This window comes from Triticum aestivum, chromosome 5B (assembly GCF_018294505.1).
Source record: "Triticum aestivum cultivar Chinese Spring chromosome 5B, IWGSC CS RefSeq v2.1, whole genome shotgun sequence".
NCBI lineage: Eukaryota > Viridiplantae > Streptophyta > Magnoliopsida > Poales > Poaceae > Triticum > Triticum aestivum.
This window is the reverse complement of record NC_057807.1, coordinates 522,290,198-522,309,454: the sequence shown is the minus strand read 5'-3', so window position 1 is coordinate 522,309,454 and position 19,257 is coordinate 522,290,198. Positions and strand designations below refer to the sequence as shown.

Here is a 19,257-nt window from a genome sequence, read left to right as displayed (position 1 = left end):
TCAAGGTATGTGCTCATTTGAAAGTACTATTAAGCATTTTTGATCTATCCTCATAGATCTTGATGCTCAATGTTCACGTAGCTTAATCCAGGTCTTCCATTGAAAAACATTTTTCAAATAACCCTATATGCTTTCCAGAAATTCTACATCATTTCCGATCAACAATATGTCAACAACATATACTCATCAGAAATGCTATAGTGCTCCCACTCACTTCTTTGGAAATACAAGTTTCTCATAAACTTTGTATAAACCCAAAATTCTTTGATCATCTCATCAAAGCGTACATTCCAACTCCGAGATGCTTACTCCAGTCCTTAGAAGGATTGCTGGAGCTTTGCATATTTGATAGCGTCTTTCAGGATTGTCAAAAACCTTCTGGTTGTATCACATACAACCTTTCCTCAAGAAATTGTTGAGGAAACAATGTTTTTGATATTCTATCTGCAAGATTTCATAAATAATGCAGTAACTGCTAATCCATTTCCAACAGACTCTTAGCATCGCTACGAGTGAGAAAGCATCACCGTAGTCAACTCCTTGAACTTGTCGGAAAACATCTTAATGACAAGGCGAGCTTTCTTAATGGTGATTCTTACCACCATTGTCTGTCTTTCCTTTTAAAATCCATCTGTACCCAACGGCCTTACGACCATCAAGTATTTCTTCCAAAGCCATGGATCCTTTCTCGGATTTTATGGCCTCGAGCCATTCGTCGGAATCCGGGCCCACCATCGCTTCTCCATAGCTCGTAGGTTCATTGTTGTCTAGCAACATGACCTCTAAGACAGGATCACGTATTACTCTGAAGCAGTACGCATCCTCGTCGACCTATGAGGTTTGGTAGTGACTTGATCCGAAGTTTCATGATCACTATCATAAGCTTCTACTTCAATTGGTGTAGGTGCCACAGGAACAACTTCCTGTGCCCTGCTACATACTTGTTGAAGTGACGGTTCAATAACCTCATCAAGTCTCCACCATCCTCCCACTCAATTTTCGAGACAAACCTTTCCTCGAGAAAGGACCCGATTCAAGAAACAATCCCTATTGCTTTCAGATCTGAATTAGGAGGTATACCCAACTGTTTTGGGTGTCCTATGAAGATGCATTTTATCCGCTTTGGGTTCGAGCTTATCAACCTGAAACTTTTTCACATAAGCGTCGCAACCCCAAACTTTTAAGAAATGACAACTTAGGTTTCTCCAAACCATAGTTCAAACGGTGTCGTCTCAACGGAATTACGTGGTGCCCTATTTTAAAGTGAATGCGGTTGTCTCTAATGCCTAACCCATGAACGATAGTGGTAATTCGATAAGAGACATCATGGTACGCACCATATCCAATAGGGTGCAACTATGAAGTTCGGACACACCATCACACTATGGTGTTCCAGGCGGTATTAATTGTGAAACAATTTCCACAATGTCTTAATTGCGTGCCAAAGCTCGTAACTCAGATACTCATCTCTATGATCATATCATAGACATTTTATCCTCTTGTCACAATGATCTTCAACTTCACTCTGAAATTACTTGAACCATTCAATAATTCAGACTTGTGTTTCATCAGTAAATATACTTAGTATCTACTCAAATCATCTGTGAAGTAAGAACATAACGATATCCACTACGTGCCTTAGCACTTATTGGACTGCACACATCAAAATGTATTACTTCCAACAAGTTGCTATCTTATTCCATCTTACTGAAAACGAGGCTTTTCAGTCATCTTGCCCATGTGGTATAATTTGCATATCTCAAGTGATTCAAAATCAAGTGAGTCCAAACGATCCATCTGCATGGAGTTTCTTCATGCGTATACACCAATAGACATGGTTCGCATGTCTCAAACTTTTCAAAATGAGTGAGTCCAAAGATCCATCAACATGGAGCTTCTTCATGCGTTTTACACCAATATGACTTACATGGCAGTGCCACAAGTAAGTGGTACTATCATTACTATCTTATATCTTTTGGCATGAAAATGTGTATCACTACGATCGAGATTCAATAAACCATTCCTATTAGGTGCAATACCATTGAAGGTATTATTCAAATAAACAGAGTAACCATTATTCTCCTTAAATGAATAACCGTATTGCGATAGACATAATCCACTCATGTCTATGCTCAACGCAAACACCAAATGACAATTATTCAGGTTTAATACTAATCTTGATGGTAGAGGGAGCGTGCGATGTTTGATCACATCAAAATTGGAAACACTTCCAACACATATCGTCAGCTCTCCTTTAGCTAGTCTCCGTTTATTCCGTAGCTCTTTTATTTCGAGTTACTAACACTTAGAAACCGAACCGGTATCTTAATATCCTGGTGCTACTAGGAGTACTAGTAAAGTACACCTTAACATAATGTATATCCAATATACTTCTATAGACCTTGCCAGCCTTCTCATCTACCAAGTATCTAGGGTAATGCTGCTCCAGTGGTTGTTCCCCTTATTACAGAAGCACTTAGTCTCGGGTTTGGGTTCAACCTTGTGTTTCTTCACTAGAGCAGCAGCTGATTTGCCGTTTCATGAAGTATCCCTTCTTGCCCTTGCCCTTCTTGAAACTAGTGGTTTCACCAACCATCAACAATTGATGCTCCTTCTTGATTTCTACTTTCGCGGTGTCAAACATCGCGAATACCTCAAGGATCATCATATGTATCCCTGATATGTTATAGTTCATCACGAAGCTCTAGCAGCTTGGTGGCAGTGACTTTGGAGAAACATCACTATCTCATCTGGAAGATCAACTCCCACTCGATTCAAGTGATTGTTGCACTCAGACAATCTGAGCACAAGCTCATCGATTGAGCTTTCTCCCTTAGTTTGCAGGCTAAGAAAATCGTCGGAGGTCTCATACCTCTTGACGTGGGCACGAGCCTGAAATCCCAATTTCAGCCCTCGAAACATCTCATATGTTCCGCGATGTTTTGAAAACGTCTTTGGTGCCTCTACTCTAAACCATTTAACTGAACTATCACGTAGTTATCAAAACGTGTATGTCCGATGTTCGCAACATCCACAGACGATGTTTGGGGTTCTGCACACTGAGCGATGCATTAAGGACATAAGCTTTCTACTGATCGCATAATCGCTACTATCAACTTTCAACTATATTTTCTCTAGGAACATATCTAAACAGTGGAAGTAAAGCGCGAGCTTACGACATAATTTGCAAAGATCTTTTGACTATGTTCAGGATAATTAAGTTCATCTTATGATCTCCCACTCAGATAGACATCCCTCTAGTCATGTAAGTGATTACATGATCCGAGTCAACTAGGCCATGTCCGATCATCACGTGAGACGGACTAGTTATCATCGGTGAACATCTTCATGTTGATCGTATCCTCCATACGACTCATGCTCGACCTTTCGGTATCTTGTGTTCCGAGGCCATGTCTGTACATGCTAGGCTCGTCAAGTTAACCTAAGTGTTTCGCGTGTGTAAATTTGGCTTACACCCGTTGTATGTGAACGTAAGAATCTATCACACCCGATCATCACGTGGTGCTTCGAAACGATGAACTTTCGCAACGGTGCATAGTTAGGGGAACACTTTCTTGAAATTCTAATAAGGGATCATCTTATTTACTACCGTCGTTCTAAGCAAACAAGATGCAGAAACATGATAAACATCACATGCAATCAAATAGTGACATGATATGGCCAATATCATTTTGCTCCTTTTAATCTCCATCTTCGGGGCTCCATGATCATCATCGTCACCGGCATGACACCATGATCTCCATCATCGTGTCTTCATGAAGTTGTCTCGCCAACTATTACTTCTACTACTATGGCTACCGGTTAGCAATAAAGTAAAGTAATTACATGGTGTTGTTCAGTGACACGCTGGTCATACAATAAATTAAGACAACTCCTATGGCTCCTGCCGGTTGTCATACTCATCGACATGCAAGTCGTGATTCCTATTACAAGAACATGATCAATCTCATACATCACATATCATTCATCACATTCTTCTTGGCCATATCACATCACATAGCATACCCTGCAAAAACAAGTTAGACGTCCTCTAATTGTTGTTTGCATGTTTTACGTGGCTGCTATGGGTTTCTAGCAAGAACGTTTCTTACCTACGCAAAACCACAACGTGATATGCCAATTGCTATTTACCCTTCATAAGGACCCTTTTCATCGAATCCGTTCCGACTAAAGTGGGAGAGATTGGCACCCGCTAGCCACCTTATGCACCAAGTGCATGTCAGTCGGTGGAACATGTCTCACGTAAGAGTACGTGTAAGGTCGGTCCGAGCCGCTTCATCCCACAATACCGTCGAAACAAGATTGGACTAGTAACGGTAAGCATATTGTACAAAATCAACGCCCACAACTACTTTGTGTTCTACTCGTGCAAAGAATCTACCCAATAGACCTAGCTCATGATGCCACTGTTGGGGAACGTAGCAGAAATTCAAAATTTTCCTACGAATCACCAAGATCTATCTATGGAGAAACCAGCAACGAGGGAAAGGAGAGTGCATCTACATACCCTTGTAGATCACTAAGCGGAAGCGTTCAAGAGAACGGGGTTGAAGGAGGCGTACTCGTCGTGATCCAAATCACCGGAGATCCTAGTGCCGAACGGACGACACCTCCGCGTTCAACACACGTACAGCCCGGTGATGTCTCCCATGCCTTGATCCAGCAAGGAGAGAGGGAGAGGTTGAGGAAGACTCCATCCAGCAGCAGCACAACGGCGTGGTGGTGATGGAGGAGCGTGGTAGTCCAGCAGGGCTTCGCCAAGCACCGCAAGATATGAGGAGAAAGAGAGGTAGGGCTGCGCCAACAGGAGAAGAAACTCATGTGTTGGGCTGCTCCTATGCCTCCACTATATATAGGGGGAGAGGGGGATGCGCCCCCACCTAGGTTTCCACCCCTAGGGGGCGGCGGCCAGCCCTAGATCCCATCTAGGGGGGCGGCCAAGGGGTGGAGAGGGGGAAACTTGCCCCCCCCCAAGCAAGGTGGGGCGCCCCCTCCCCAAACCCTAGGCGCCTTGTGCCCTTGTGGGGGGCGCACCAGCCCACCTGGGGCTGGTCCCCTCCCACACTTGGTCCATGCAGCCCTCAGGGGCCGGTGGCCCCACTTGGTGGACCCCCGGGACCCTCCCGGTGGTCCCGGTACGTTACCGATAAAACCCGAAACTTTTCCGATGACCAGAACAGGAATTCCCATATATAAATCTTTACCTCCGGACCATTCCGGAACTCCTCGTGACGTCCGGGATCTCATCCGGGACTCCGAACAACATTCAGTAACCACATACAAACTTCCTTTATAACCCTAGCGTCATCGAACCTTAAGTGTGTAGACCCTACGGGTTCGGGAACCATGCAGACATGACCGAGATGTTCTCCGGTCAATAACCAACAGCGGGATCTGGATACCCATGTTGGCTCCCACATGTTCCACGATGATCTCATCGGATGAACCATGATGTCAAGGACTCAATCGATCCCGTATACAGTTCCCTTTGTCTAGCGGTATTGTACTTGCCCGAGATTCGATCGTCGGTATCCCGATACCTTGTTCAATCTCGTTACCGGCAAGTCTCTTTACTCGTTCTGTAACACATCATCCCATGATCAACCCCTTGGTCACATTGTGCACATTATGATGATGTCCTACCGAGTGGGCCCAGAGATACCTCTCCGTTAACCGGAGTGACAAATCCCAGTCTCGATTTGTGCCAACCCAATAGACACTTTCGGAGATACCTATAGTGTACCTTTATAGCCACCCAGTTACGTTGTGACGTTTGGTACACCCAAAGCATTCCTACGGTATCCGGGAGTTGCACAATCTCATGGTCTAAGGAAATGATACTTGACATTAGAAAAGCTTTAGCATACGAACTACGATCTTTGTGCTAGGCTTAGGATTGGGTCTTGTCCATCACATCATTCTCCTAATGATGTGATCCCGTTATCAACGACATCCAATGTCCATGGTCAGGAAATCGTAACCATCTGTTGATCAACGAGCTAGTTAACTAGAGGCTTACTAGGGACATGGTGTTGTCTATGTACCCACACATGTATCTGAGTTTCCTATCAATACAATTATAACATGGATAATAAACGATTATCATGAACAAGGAAATATAATAATAATAACCAATTTATTATTGCCTCTAGGGCATATTTCCAACATCTCCTTCATCGCATCAATGTCACTATTCGTTTGTAGGTAAAGTAGTTGTAGCTGCTGCAGACGCGATGTTGTTGACAACGACGTTGGTGAAGACCGGTGAAAGCAGACAACATTGGAGACGCTGGTACGCGGCGCCATCTGACTTGGATAGAAGAAGAACAGTGGTGATGAAGCTGAGAAGTTGCACTAAATTAGTCATCTCGTTCACCGGTCCATGGTGGTGTTTGGAGTGGAGTACATTACGATGACGACACAAGTAGGCGTCAACCACAACGATAGTTCTTCCCACGGTCAGTTTTGATATCCACAATTTCGCCTATATATACAACCAACACACAAATATATTAAAAATTTATTAATATGCAACATACGAAATTATTTAGTATGAAAACTTAAATTAATATTTTTTAGATTATTTAATATTAAATTTATTTAATTAGTGAATTTGATATTAACGCAATTTAACTAGATGCACTAATTATTATATTTTATGTGTTTATGCAGGATCTTTTATGGATTGGCGAAACCAAAGAGACGGCCTACGGGTATGCAACGGTTGTGTTAATCCTACTCGGTACTCACCTGCTGCTTCAGAAGCAGCTAAGTTCTTTCACTTGATGTTTATATTGCAAACTTATGGGATAAATTTCTACCGTCTTCCCAGGCAGTTCCACCCGAAGGGCACTTCTCTGTGTCTACAGGTTCTCAACAGACACCAAACAGGCTAAACAGAGAACTACCGGCAGAGCTTTCTCCTATAGGATCCCTAGTGTAAGAAATCATCTCATAAATTCATAATAGTAAGACCAAGTGAAACACGAAACTACTTCATATCGATGACATAATTTGCATATGGTTTTCCCTTTCAGGAGACCCCAAAGGGATTCCGAAGAGAAAAGAAGGTTACCTTCTGTCTGCCTCCACCATGGAATGATACAAAGCCTCAAAGGCTTTATTACAAGTGGAGATAGAGGCTACTACTACGATTACTGAGGAGTGTGAGGGCTATGGTGCTTGGGTGCTACGATGCTCTGGAGTCTGGTGTTGTGTAGCGCTCAGTCCTCCTCCTTTTATAGTGCGCGAGGGACACCACGCGGACACTGGTTTATTCTTCTCTAAATGGCACACTACTGCACGCCTTGAAATAGCTTCAGTGTCATGCATATTCCTTCGTGTGAGCTGATGAAACAGCGCCATTTTTATCTGCCTTTTGGTCTGCACAATCAAGCATCTGTGTTTGCATAGCCTGGCCATGCATGATTCCAATGCGTGACTGCATTTTTTCAGCATTAAGATTCGTTTTTTGCTAAATGTTACGGCCTAAAAGCTTTTGTATAAACCACGGATTGAAGACCTTGTCCAGACAGAGGATTTTTTCTAGGCTAGAATCCTTGTCTCGACGGATGATTTTGTTCAGACTGAAAATCTTGTCTTGACAAATGATCTTGTCGCGACGGAAGCTCTTGTCTCCATTGCAGTTCTTGCCCTGATATTTAATTTCAAGCCTTGCATGCACTGTTTGTATGCCTCGTAGTATAATATAAGTCATCCATGTCTGAATATTTTAGCTCTCATGCATGGCTCAATATTTTAAGATGGATGAAGAGTCTTGTCTTGATTGAGGAGTTTACCGTAACTCTTCTCCTTAACCTTTCCTGATACGAATATTGCGTGTTTGCTTCTTGCAAAAATATTCGTGTTGTGTCTATTTATTATATTCTTTTTTTAAATGGTATAGGCCTAGGGTAGCTCCCATTCCACCCTTGGTTTCCTGCAAGTGGTTACGCTGAATTTCATGGCAGACATACTGGTGACTTACTCGTTGCCACTAAAGTTGAGATCAATGAGTATATCTCCATCTTGCACTTATGCTTCGCCACCGAAGTGCTTTGCACCTTGCATATATTAGTGAATGTAACATTAGTAAGAAACACTCTTAAAACATTTCTAGAATGTCTAACAACTAAAGTGCTTTGTAGTGGGTTAAAATTTGCTCGCACGTATTATCCTAAATGTTTCAAAGATATGCAGTAAGAATTACTCTTAATATTTTCCACAATAATGGTTCCACGACATGAGTATCAACTATAATATCATCTTCAGTCTAGTAGGAAACATTTAATTTTAGATATTGTTTTATGTTAATTGTATCTTGAAGTCTACATTAGACTAGTTTGTAAGAAAAGGGGAGAATTATTTACCTTAATGTTGTTGCATCAAGAATATTCAAATAGTTTAGCATGTTAAGTATCTCCCTTGATATGGTGTTGCTTTGCATCGTAGGGCACGTGTGGTTTTGCGTCGTCCAAGTCACAATATGTTCTAGTAACTGCAAAAGAACGATCTAACATCAGAGAAACTATAAAGGGTTCAGTAAGGGAGGATAAAACAAATGTTAACTCTGTTGGGGATGGAGATGACCCAAATAAAGGAAACACACATGATTTTGCCAATAATGATGGTATACCTTCTCGCCCACGAGTTACTATTAGGACAATTGCTGACCTGGACGTACTAGATCCTTCAGAAGTTCTGCTTTGTTTTGGCTAGTGAAGGTTCCATCGTAGATAAAATATTTTTGGGGCATTTTTTCCTAGAGCGGAGGTACATGGCTGGCCTTAGAATGAGGCCCTTACAAGTTCAAGACAACAGTGTGAAATCAAAAAGAAAAACGGAGTTCGATACAAGGTCATAAAGACCCAAAAACCACGACACAACGTGCTACACAAGGACGGAGATCAAAGATCCCGAGGACACTAAGGGGCGCCCCTATCCCCACCTTGCGGGCAGGCTGCTGGCGAGGTGCTCCACCCTTCCTCGGCTCCCTTGTTCTTGCCAAAAGCTTCCATAGCAGCAGAAAAATCACCAATTTATATATCAAGTCAGCTGGGTGCTGAAAAATATTTCCTTCCATAACGGCTTTATTACGGGTAGTCCATATGGAGAGGATTTCACTTTGCAAAACTCAAACTCTTCTCCAAGTTTCCTCGCCCAAGCTACGTCAGCAGATGCTTTCAAAGGGCCATTTCATGACTTTTTTTATTACGACCCGCATGAAGAAGAGGCAAAAGAAGAGGAAGAGGAAGAGAAATGGAACACAATAGCTACACGTCAATCGCCTGACTTGCGAAGTTGGTGTCAGTCAATTTTTGGTTCAACGAAGAACAGCCAGAGGGGGAGGAAGAACTCGCCGGAGAGGAGGAAGAACCTCGTTGGGCAGGCTACCCCACCATCTATCTTAGGGTGGGGGTGGGGGAGGCAGCACGACGGTTGTGGGGCGGCGGCAACGGGCGATGGTAAAGGTTTGCCGGAGAAAAAACCGGCGAGGCCCGGGCCTAGAGGGATGGCCGGGGCGGTGGCAGCACGGCGGTGGGAGGAGGTCCCTGGGAGGGCGGGGCGGCAAGGCTGCGCGGTAGTGCCGCCGGCCGCGGGCGGTGGTGGCCGGCGGTTCGGCCGTTGGCCCGTGGGGCAGTTGGAAGAAGATTCGCCGGGAGGTTGAAGACGACCTGACAGCCATTAGATTGGAGATGGAGGGTGGAGAGCAGTCGACTGACCCAAATCGGAGAATTCAGTCGACTGGCACCCAGCCAGTCCCGAAATGGAATGATGACACTGTTGATGAGCCATTGCAGGACCATGCAGATCAGCCAACACTAGATCATCCACATAGAAAAGAGGTAGAAGAAGAGCAAGAGGAAGAAGAGGAAGGGAATGCTCAACTCCTAGATCCAGATTACAACCCGGCAGATTCAGACAATGAATACTACACTGAAGAGGAAGTTGAAGGTTGGATTGTTTTTGAACGTTTTGATATTGCCGATGAGCCACTGCAGGATCATGCACATCAGTCAACGCTAGATCAGGAAGCACATCTAGATGATGAATCAGATGATGACTACTATCCATCTTCCGAAGATGGATCAAATGAGATGAGAGTGATCTGGAAGGTTCTTGTGATGATTGTCGGTTGCCCTTAGTATCCGAAACAGAATCTGAAGACGATGCAGGCGACCCAGATTACCACCCTTCATCCGAGTCGGACTAATTAATGCGACGAGGAGGGAGCCGCGGGGGCTAGTGCTGCTTCCTGCTCAATAACTCAAACAGCCGCGGGGACACGCTTTTTCTGTGGGAAGAGCTGGCGGCACTAAACACATGGCACCAAATGAAAATGGTTGTGAACCCCCTTGTACGTGCACAGTTCGCAGTAGAAATGTCAAAAACTATCAATGACCCTGTCCTGTCCTGTCCATGTACAGACTGTAGAAAAAATCTTACAAAGGCACAACTCTACAACGCACCGTGAACAGCCCGTGCTTTCCCCTATACGCCACACAATGTGTGATCACAGATTACCATCCGTCGGCAAGACAAGACATTCAGAGAGGTTTTACAGGTGAGCAAAAGAACCAGCTTGGACCCTGAAGAGAAGTCAGTGCTGTGATGCTACATCGTCAGCGAATCAGGAAGCGAGGTCGGAGCGCCGCAGATCTTGCCGCCAACGTCGGGGAAGCATTCTTGGTCGGGCAGCGGGACGATCTTACCATCGGGCTCTACCTTCACCGGGTATCTGAGGAGGTGCCCTTGCAACGTTTGCATCTCTTCTGACGCGAATCTTTCCCAGTTTTCTTCGGCTATTTGGTTCACTAATCTTACACAGTCCAGGCTAGAAGGTTCCTTGAAGTGGTCATCAACCATACCAAGGTGTTCAGCCCAGAGGGAGCTCCTATACCCATATACCTGCAAGCAAAACAAAGGTTACAGCATTTCTGACGAAGCCTCTGCTGTTAACCAGTAAAAAAGAAGCCGAAGGAGAAAGCCAGTCGACGAACCTGGCCGTGAGGATGACCCTTCTTCGAAGACCATGCATGATGAGGCTGGTAGGCACCCATTGCGATTTCGGTATCTCTCGAGCCAGCCAAGGATCTCTGATTGATGTTTGCCGAGCCCAAAATGACGTATTCATCGTCTACAATCATCCCTTTTGCATGAACATAGATCATGAACCGCCGATGTTTTCTAGCCAGGCCCTATCAATTTTCAAAGGGGGGATTAAAATAACTGTGTTAATTCAGATTAAACTTTTAGGAAAGGAAGAGCTGGAACAATGCTCATGATGAGTAAATTATGTTTGCCAACTCTTTGTTTGTATATACACCATGTTACTCATAAAGAGAAAAACGTTCCTTGGACCAATTTAGGGGGGGGGGGGGGGGGGGGGTTATAAATTACAACGATCAAGGATAGAAACAAAACAAAACTTCAATCAATGTAACAGTAATTGCTTCAGTCTTTTGAAACGGCATTGGCAAACATAAAGATCCTACCGCGCCAACAGTTGGCTAAACCAACATTTTGGTAACATAAGGTAAGAAAGCAACTTTCCAAACCAATGATGCCTCAGGGTTTCTCTACCAAGCTATCTGTATGTTTTGACATCCACTAGAACTTTAGCCAAATGTCCACTAGACAAGCAATGCTTAAAACTGATGACACTACGTACCAACTTCAGAAAATATTCTTTCTATGAAGGAATGAAGAATACAAGAAGACATTACCGCTGCACTTTTATCTGTAGATTTATCTGACCCAGGGCTACCATCTGTTGACGGTTCTTCCCGATTGCCTAGACAGTAAAAGTTCAAGTAATCGTGAAGGTGTGCATCCTCAATATTCATGGCCTTGAGCTCTCGTGCGATTACTCCATACATCATCTCCATTGTCTGAGCCTGTGAGAAAAGAACAAACAATTAGTATTTTTGATTTATTCAAGCCTACAAGTGAGTTGTCTTTTTATGGGGAAGCCTACAAGTGAGATGTGTCACACTTCACTGTATATCCTCTCTTGCAGAATCAAGCCTATCAAGTATCAACAGCCATCAGGCAGAAACCTATTGAGTGTAGATTATGGATTTTGATGAATCATGGGTGAAGTGATCCCAGCAGGAGAACATAAGAGTGGTGGAAGGGCCTATGGGATATTGGGATACTTCACATGCTAATTTGTGAAAAGCATCCGAAGCTTGTCATTGTAAGCTCGGTTGCTTTTGAACTTTGGTCTTCCTTATTCTAGCAGATGCTTAATTTTGTTGCTGCTTTTTAGTAGTAAGATCTTGAGACATCCCATGATACGGCCTGTGTATCAGGGATGTAGGGATAGTGTTCACTTCAGCATAGGATTGTACAGGACACCACTTTTGTAATGAAAATGGTAACCATGAGAACCCTTTAATAATAGGAAAAAAAAAACATCCGAAGCCTGTGCCTGTTGTAACCCCTGGTTCTATATTGAACTTCGTAATTCAACATACATGCATGTAAAAGTAAAATTTATTGTATCATCTTCATTAGATTTTTCAGAGCTATTCCCTGCCTTCAGTGGCATGGACAATTAAAGGTTTACAAAAGGGGCAAATGTGAAGATCTCTTTATAATATGGTAGGCATGTATGGGATAATCATCATTCGCGTACAATCAGCATTGCACTTCCGCAGATTTTACAGGAATAACGACATTACATACTACATTGCCTCTATGAAATTTTACTGCTGTTGAGCAAAAAGGATCACCAAGGTAACATTTGATAGTGAGAGATTGTTTTTACCAAAACGAAGATGAGAATAGAATAGCGCTGAACTAAACAAAGGGGGGTGGTCATAAAGTAGAGTAATATTGTATTAAAACAACAAAAAAAGGGCATAAACATCAGGGACAGGGAGTATGCCAACGTGCACTCAAATGGAAATTCATTCATTGGGAGAAGATTGAAATTACAAGGTCGAATGAGATTTCCATATCTCACTGAATCTCAGATTGGAATTTCAGTATCTCAATAAATCTCAGATTTGGAGTTTCCTAATAGCTGCTATAATGCTTTTACAAATAGAGCTTACCTGAAAGAAAAGAATTTCTTGCACAGAGGCCGAGGTAGGGACTCCTTCAGGCCACATTGGTATGACTATATAAACTGCAAACCGTTCGCCAGCTCTAATCTTGGTTGCAATTTTGAGGGCCAATTCCATTGGTATCAGATTGTCAGCACCTGCAACATCCCAAGGGATCAAAATTCCAGTTTGTCTAGATCATGTCATAAAATTAAACATCAATGTTGAATTTACACAACAGGACCGACAGCAACAAAGGCATGAATGAAACAAAAAGAATGTGGCCTATCTAATAGAAGTACGAAGAGCAAACTAAATCTATGTTCTCCATGCATCATGTGGTGCATGTTTGCCATGTTTTACCAGCAGAAGAATATGCAAGCAACTGTGGAAGGTATGCTATACCTAACAATCAATATTCCAAGTTTCAGAGAGGATACAAAGGAAGAACCCCAAACCTGAATTCACATAGGATGGCCACTCGTACGAAGAACCAAGAAAATACTGATTTTCTATATAAATGAAATGTTGCGCTGATCTGATTGCCCGGACATATGCTGTGTGAATGCTCTTATCAATTATGAGGTTCTTTCGGCACACAAGATTCTGCACAAGTCCATTAAATGGTAAGTACTTTATACAAGAAGAACGTTGTTCCAAATAGTACAGGACAAGATAAAAATGAAAAAAGAAAAAGATGAAACAGCACCACAAATTTCAGTATAGATGTGGATTTATTGAACATTGCGAAGGAGTATAATGAAGACGTGCCAAACTAACCTGCTTTGAAGCCTCTTTGCAATCACTAGGAAATCCTTTTAGAGAGCCCGAGTCAATTGACCGGAATACCTGAAGAATTAATATATGTTAACCAGTGCCTAGAATTCACAAGTACTGACATAAGCACAACTTAAAGAGCAGTGCCAAGACCTGAACATGCCAATTTTCAGGATCTTCTTCTTTTGAAACCCGCAAACTAACATGATCATTTGGAACATTAGGTGAAGGACTAAGTATCCACGAGATACGCTCCAGCTTTATCAGGGCATCATCTTTCCAGCGAGATACTTTCCTAAATCGATCACGGAATTTGGATGCCTTTCTCCAGCGTTGTTCAAAATTCTTCAAGACATCATAGGCAGCTGGTCCATCAAGCTTACAGTGCAAGTCATGCCATGGTTGTCTCGGTCCTTTTGCGCCTGCCTGCATCAAGGAAATACATATGATGACAAGAAGATTAAAACTCAATGAGATTAATGTGGTGCAAGATAAGCTCTGGCAGTCAGGCATTCACACATGGCACCAGCTTCCAGAAGCTTACTTCCTCGACTTCAACTTGATAAGCATAGAGTAAAACATATTGGCAAAAATAAACTCACCGAAAATGTTGGGTTATGGAAATCATTTTCAAATACTGTGTCAAGGTCTTTAAAAAGCCTATGTTGAGGAGTATCATAACGCCCATCACAAAGATCTAGGCCCCCAATGAAAGCAGTAACTTTCCGCTTGTTTCCCGAAGCTTGTGTATCAACCAGCACACATTTTTGGTGGTGTGTAAACAATGTCCCAACAACCTGCAAGATAGTAGTTCAAGATTGCCAAATGTGGCAAAACAAAAGAGCATATGAGTAGCCTGCAGAATACAAAAGATATTCACAAGACTGAGATGATGCTTATTCTGAAAGCAACATGACGGTGACCTCCTGATTTTATTTATATATATAAAGCTATCTGTCAACTTAGTTGGCATCATGTACTATCCATAAGGCACCAAGACACACATCATGATACTAAAGAACATTCAAATTCTCCTAAAAGAGGATGCATGAGTAAATATTAACTTGCTTAAGGTTTATGATGATAGCAATTACTTGCAGCCTATCAACAAAGAAATAAAATACAAATAAAGCACAAGCACACTGCCTGAACTTGCCTGTTGTTTGAAAATGCTCAGCTTACTGCTGGCATATCGAGGTGAAAGAACGCAGATGACTGAGGAATGCTTGAAAAACTTTCTAGTTTCTTCATCATGCGTTCCCATCACACCACCCTGCAAAAGCATAGAAAGGAGGACTTACTCTCAGATATTATGACATAGAACCCCTTAAAGAACAGCACATCAAAAGGAAGAGCAAGTATGAATTATGATGGGGATCATAAATTGTGCAGTGTGCACCCTTGTATGAATGAAAATGCGGGCCATGTGGCCCCTTTAATCAAAAAATTAAACTGTGCACACTAATTAGTAGATTTGGAGAACATGGCCGAGGTATGAGCTCGGAAAAGACGTATGGTCATAGATTATGGTAAACTGGAATCAGAGAGAACACTCCCAGGCCATATATCCAGGTTCAGGCTTTTTTTGGATAAGAATATCCAGGTTCAGTTGATTGTTGCAAGTCTATAACAGTCATCGATTGATTGTTACCCTCTATTACATTCCTACGAATATGGAAATTACTTATGAACAAGTAACCTCTCAAAAAACTTATGAACAAGTACTACATGACTGAACACTCAAATGCACCAACCTGCGGAATATTAAATCCCTATCTATGGAACAAAATCCAAAGAATTCCTCGCAATCAAGTCAACATCAAATGCATCTGGGGACCGTTTCCGACGGCTATCCAAACTAGGCAGTGAAATTAGAGGCAGAAGCAGAAGCAGATCGTAATGCCTTACCGTTTTGATGAAGAGCTTGTCATGAGACGTCTTGTCGTCCCAGACGAGCAGGCACACTCTCACGCCCTCCTGCGACTTGAACTTGAGCAGCTCTCCGAGCGTGAGCTCGCCGCCCTCCGGGAGCGTCCTGGACGAGGACGGCTCGCGCACCAGCTTGACCTTGTCGTAGATCGACCAGCCGACGATGTAGATCATATGGTGCGCCTCGAGTATGGCGTGGCAGATGTCCTCCCAGCACTGGTTGTGCTCGAACTTCTTCCCCCGCTCGAGCTGGACGTCCGGCAGGTCCCCCTCGTTGACGTGCGCGTCCTGGTAGAGCGTGACTTTTCCGCCGTGGCGGAGCGGGAAGTAGGAGTCCTTGACGCCCTGCTGGTCGGGGTCCCCGGGGATGCCGCGGCGGTACACCGGGTTGGCGGCGAAGGGGCGGAAGCGGTAGCGGATGAAGAGCGCGGTGCGGGGCTTGTAGGTCTTGCCGCTGGTGCCGACGATGGGGACCCACTCCTCGACCTCGTCGACGGCGGCGACGACCCGTTCGGCGGGGACGGAGGCGGTGCCGATGAGCTGCGCGCCGAAGGTGTCGTTGTCCTTGACCTGGAAGTCGAGCAGGGTGGCGCGGTGCGCGAGCGGCACGAAGAACTGCTCGTCCCAGCGCGGCTCCTGGCTGTTGGGGATGACGGCGGTGCGCGCGACGACGGCGCCGGCGACGGAGAGCGTGACGTAGGGGTCGCTGGTGATGATCCTGCGGTGGTGGTGGCGGCGGCTGCCGGCCTCCCCGACGCCGCGGCTGTTGGGCGGGGGCTGCCTGGGCGCGCAGGAGGAGGCGGTGCCGCAGGAGGCGAAGCAGCGGCGGATGTGCTCGGAGAACATGTCCATGTTGGGCAGCAGCCGCGCCTCGACGACCCAGAGGTCGAGGTCCCCGTGCAGGAGCACCGGCTTGGCCGGCGACGGCGACTCGTCCCCGCCCGACGACGCCATCGACGGCGACGCGGAGCGGGGGGCGGTGGCGGCGGCGGCGGCCAGCTTGAAAAATCGGAGCCGGGTTCCCGCCCTCCTCTGGTGCAACCGCGACGACGGCCCCCGCGAGGCGGCGGGGATTCCGGTGGGGGCGGCAGGCGACGCGAGGCCACCCACGCGGGGAGGACGCGGACCCCGAACGGCAAAGCTGGAGGAGGAGGTGGGTGGTGAGGTGGTGGAGGATCTCGGCGTTGGCAGCCTAGCCTAAAATAGCATGGGTTTTACTTTTCTCCACACAAATACTACTAATAACGCATGGGGTTTTACTTTTCGCCAGAGAAATAGTACTAATAACGCATGGGGTTTACGCTCCACTGCCGATTTCTTATATTTATGGGCAAAGCAAAGGGGTTGCATGAAAATGTTCCTCGCCTCGATTCATTCCGACACAGTTACGTACATCAAAGAAAAAGAGGCTCAGCAGATTCAAAATGGAATTACAAGCAAAAAAATCTCTGCGCTGCGGATCAAAGAGGGCCCTCGCAAAAAAAAAAAGATCAAAGAGGGAAAAATGTAAAGAGCACTCAAATCTAAACTCGAACGACTGTGGAGAAACAGTGTTTTTTTTAGGGAAGAAGAAACAGTATTTTAACCCGGAGGAGTCGAACGACTATTTTCCTGGCGCGCGCGCGCGTTGGGTGCGAGGGGGAGAAACGGCTTTTTCCTGAGCGTTGCCGTGCGTTTTATGGAACGCAGGCGCAACGGTCGCACGTACGACCAGCTCCGGCGTGCGTAACGGGCGCTGAGCGGTGGAGCCCGCGAGATGAGATCCGATCGGGGAGGCCGGGCCCGGGTCCCAGGGTCGCGAGTGGCTGGGTTGGGTGGGGATCTGCGTTGCGTGCGGCCAGGTTCAGGTCGGCCGAGTCCCCTGCGGCCGGGATGCATGGACTCTCTCTCGGGTTGGGCGGGTGGGTAGTTGCTGATGAGGTGGTGGGCGGCGGGGCACGTCTTGGGCGTGTGGAAGCGCGGGCGTGGATCGACGACGGCGATGGCGTGCGCGTCGGGTCGCGTGGCGCCGTGCTGAGCGCAGCGGGAGTGGGTCAAACTAGACAGGCCAGGTGGCCTCCCTATGCGCCCACACAAAGCCGAGCTGGCGGTCTGTCTGTCGCCTTCCGCTCCCCACCCCAAATCCAACTTCTCCAACGCTCCCCGACTTTCTTTTTTCTTTTTTCTTCTGGAGGATAAACGCTCCTCGACTCGGTGGTGCGAAACGGACTGGCACTATAGCACTCCGGCCGTTTGGAGAAGTTGGGTCCGGCCGTTTTGGCGCCACTATAGCACTCCGGCCGTTTGGTGCGTGGATGTTTGTTACAGGCGGGTTCGGGAGTTACTTTGCTGGAGTCGTTTCTGTAGGATAGGCGTTTGTTTCCATTTTAAGTAGATTTTAGAAACGGGGTTTGTTTTGGTGCCATTTCCTCCAGCTGGTGTAAAGCACAAGCACAAGCAAAAGCAGCACGAAAAGCATGCGCGCGTGCGAAACGGACTGGCAGTTAGGCCAACTTGAACGCCAGACCCAACCAGACACGGATTTGATTTTTTTTTTGTCCGTTTGGATCGGCTGACAGCGCACCGACCGTCCATGTCAAAGTCTAGTCAGTGCGCCAAATTGGCCGATCCATTTTATTCTGTCCTACTGAAATATTTAGAAGAAACATATATTTTCACGACGGCCAGCGGCCATGGTTCATGTCGGCATACATGCCAACGGCCTGCATTCATGCCAGTATAAAAAAAATCACCATAGTCCTTGTCGGCGCACTTGCCAGCACACAAAAAAGGGTTATAGTTCATGCATCTCGGCCAGAGTTCTTGCCGGCACACGAAACGATCATGCCCCAGCCATAGTTCATCCATCTAGCTCGAGCATCTCCTTTCGTCTCTTCCTGAATCAAACCCTTCTTCTTGGGACACGTTGGTCAAGTCGATCGTCATGATCTTCATTTTCTTCGCCATTACCGCGAGTTCCACCTCTTTTGCTTTTTGTAGTTGCAATGCTCACCTCAATCTCGAGCTTCTTCTTTTGTATGTCGGTTTAGGCCTTCATTTGATCCTCCTTCTCTTGCCGTTTCCTCTTCTCCCTCGCTTTAATTTGTGGCATGAACCCCATCAAAATTTCTTGCAAGGCGAATGTGGCCGCGTCACGCTTGTGGTCCACCTTCGAGTTGGTCTTCCCCCTTGGCTGCCTCTCACCTTCACCATGCTCAACGACCGCCGCCCGCTCTCCATTCTTCTTTTGGACGGCATATTGCTCCTTAAACTTAGGGCAATCACAAATGACCGTCCAACAATGGGTGAGGGTGAATGGCTTGACCCCATGTTGGGTCTTGAAGGCTTCCAAAGCTTGGGATGCCTACAATTCATAACGAGGACAACAATATACATTCATATGTAATGGAGTTGAAAGCATCAATCAACAAGATACACACATATGAACAAAGGGTAGGAGTGGAGTACCATGTCTTTGATGCCTATGCCATTCACGGGA

General features: G+C 45.5%; 1 protein-coding gene across 1 annotated transcript; it reads right to left on the bottom strand.

The window, feature by feature from the left end:
- Nucleotides 1–10,355: 10,355 nt before the first annotated feature.
- LOC123112910 (phospholipase D delta) lies at nucleotides 10,356–17,295 on the bottom strand. The gene is made up of 10 exons (XM_044534009.1): nucleotides 15,759–17,295; nucleotides 15,007–15,123; nucleotides 14,453–14,647; nucleotides 14,004–14,276; nucleotides 13,854–13,922; nucleotides 13,532–13,679; nucleotides 13,083–13,231; nucleotides 11,748–11,918; nucleotides 11,022–11,219; nucleotides 10,356–10,929 (listed from the first exon to the last, which is right to left on the bottom strand). Exons 1-10 carry the CDS (start codon nucleotides 16,731–16,733, stop codon nucleotides 10,636–10,638), a joined length of 2,589 nt encoding a protein of 862 aa, XP_044389944.1. The 5' UTR covers nucleotides 16,734–17,295; the 3' UTR covers nucleotides 10,356–10,635.
- Between the last annotated feature and the right edge of the window lie 1,962 nt (nucleotides 17,296–19,257).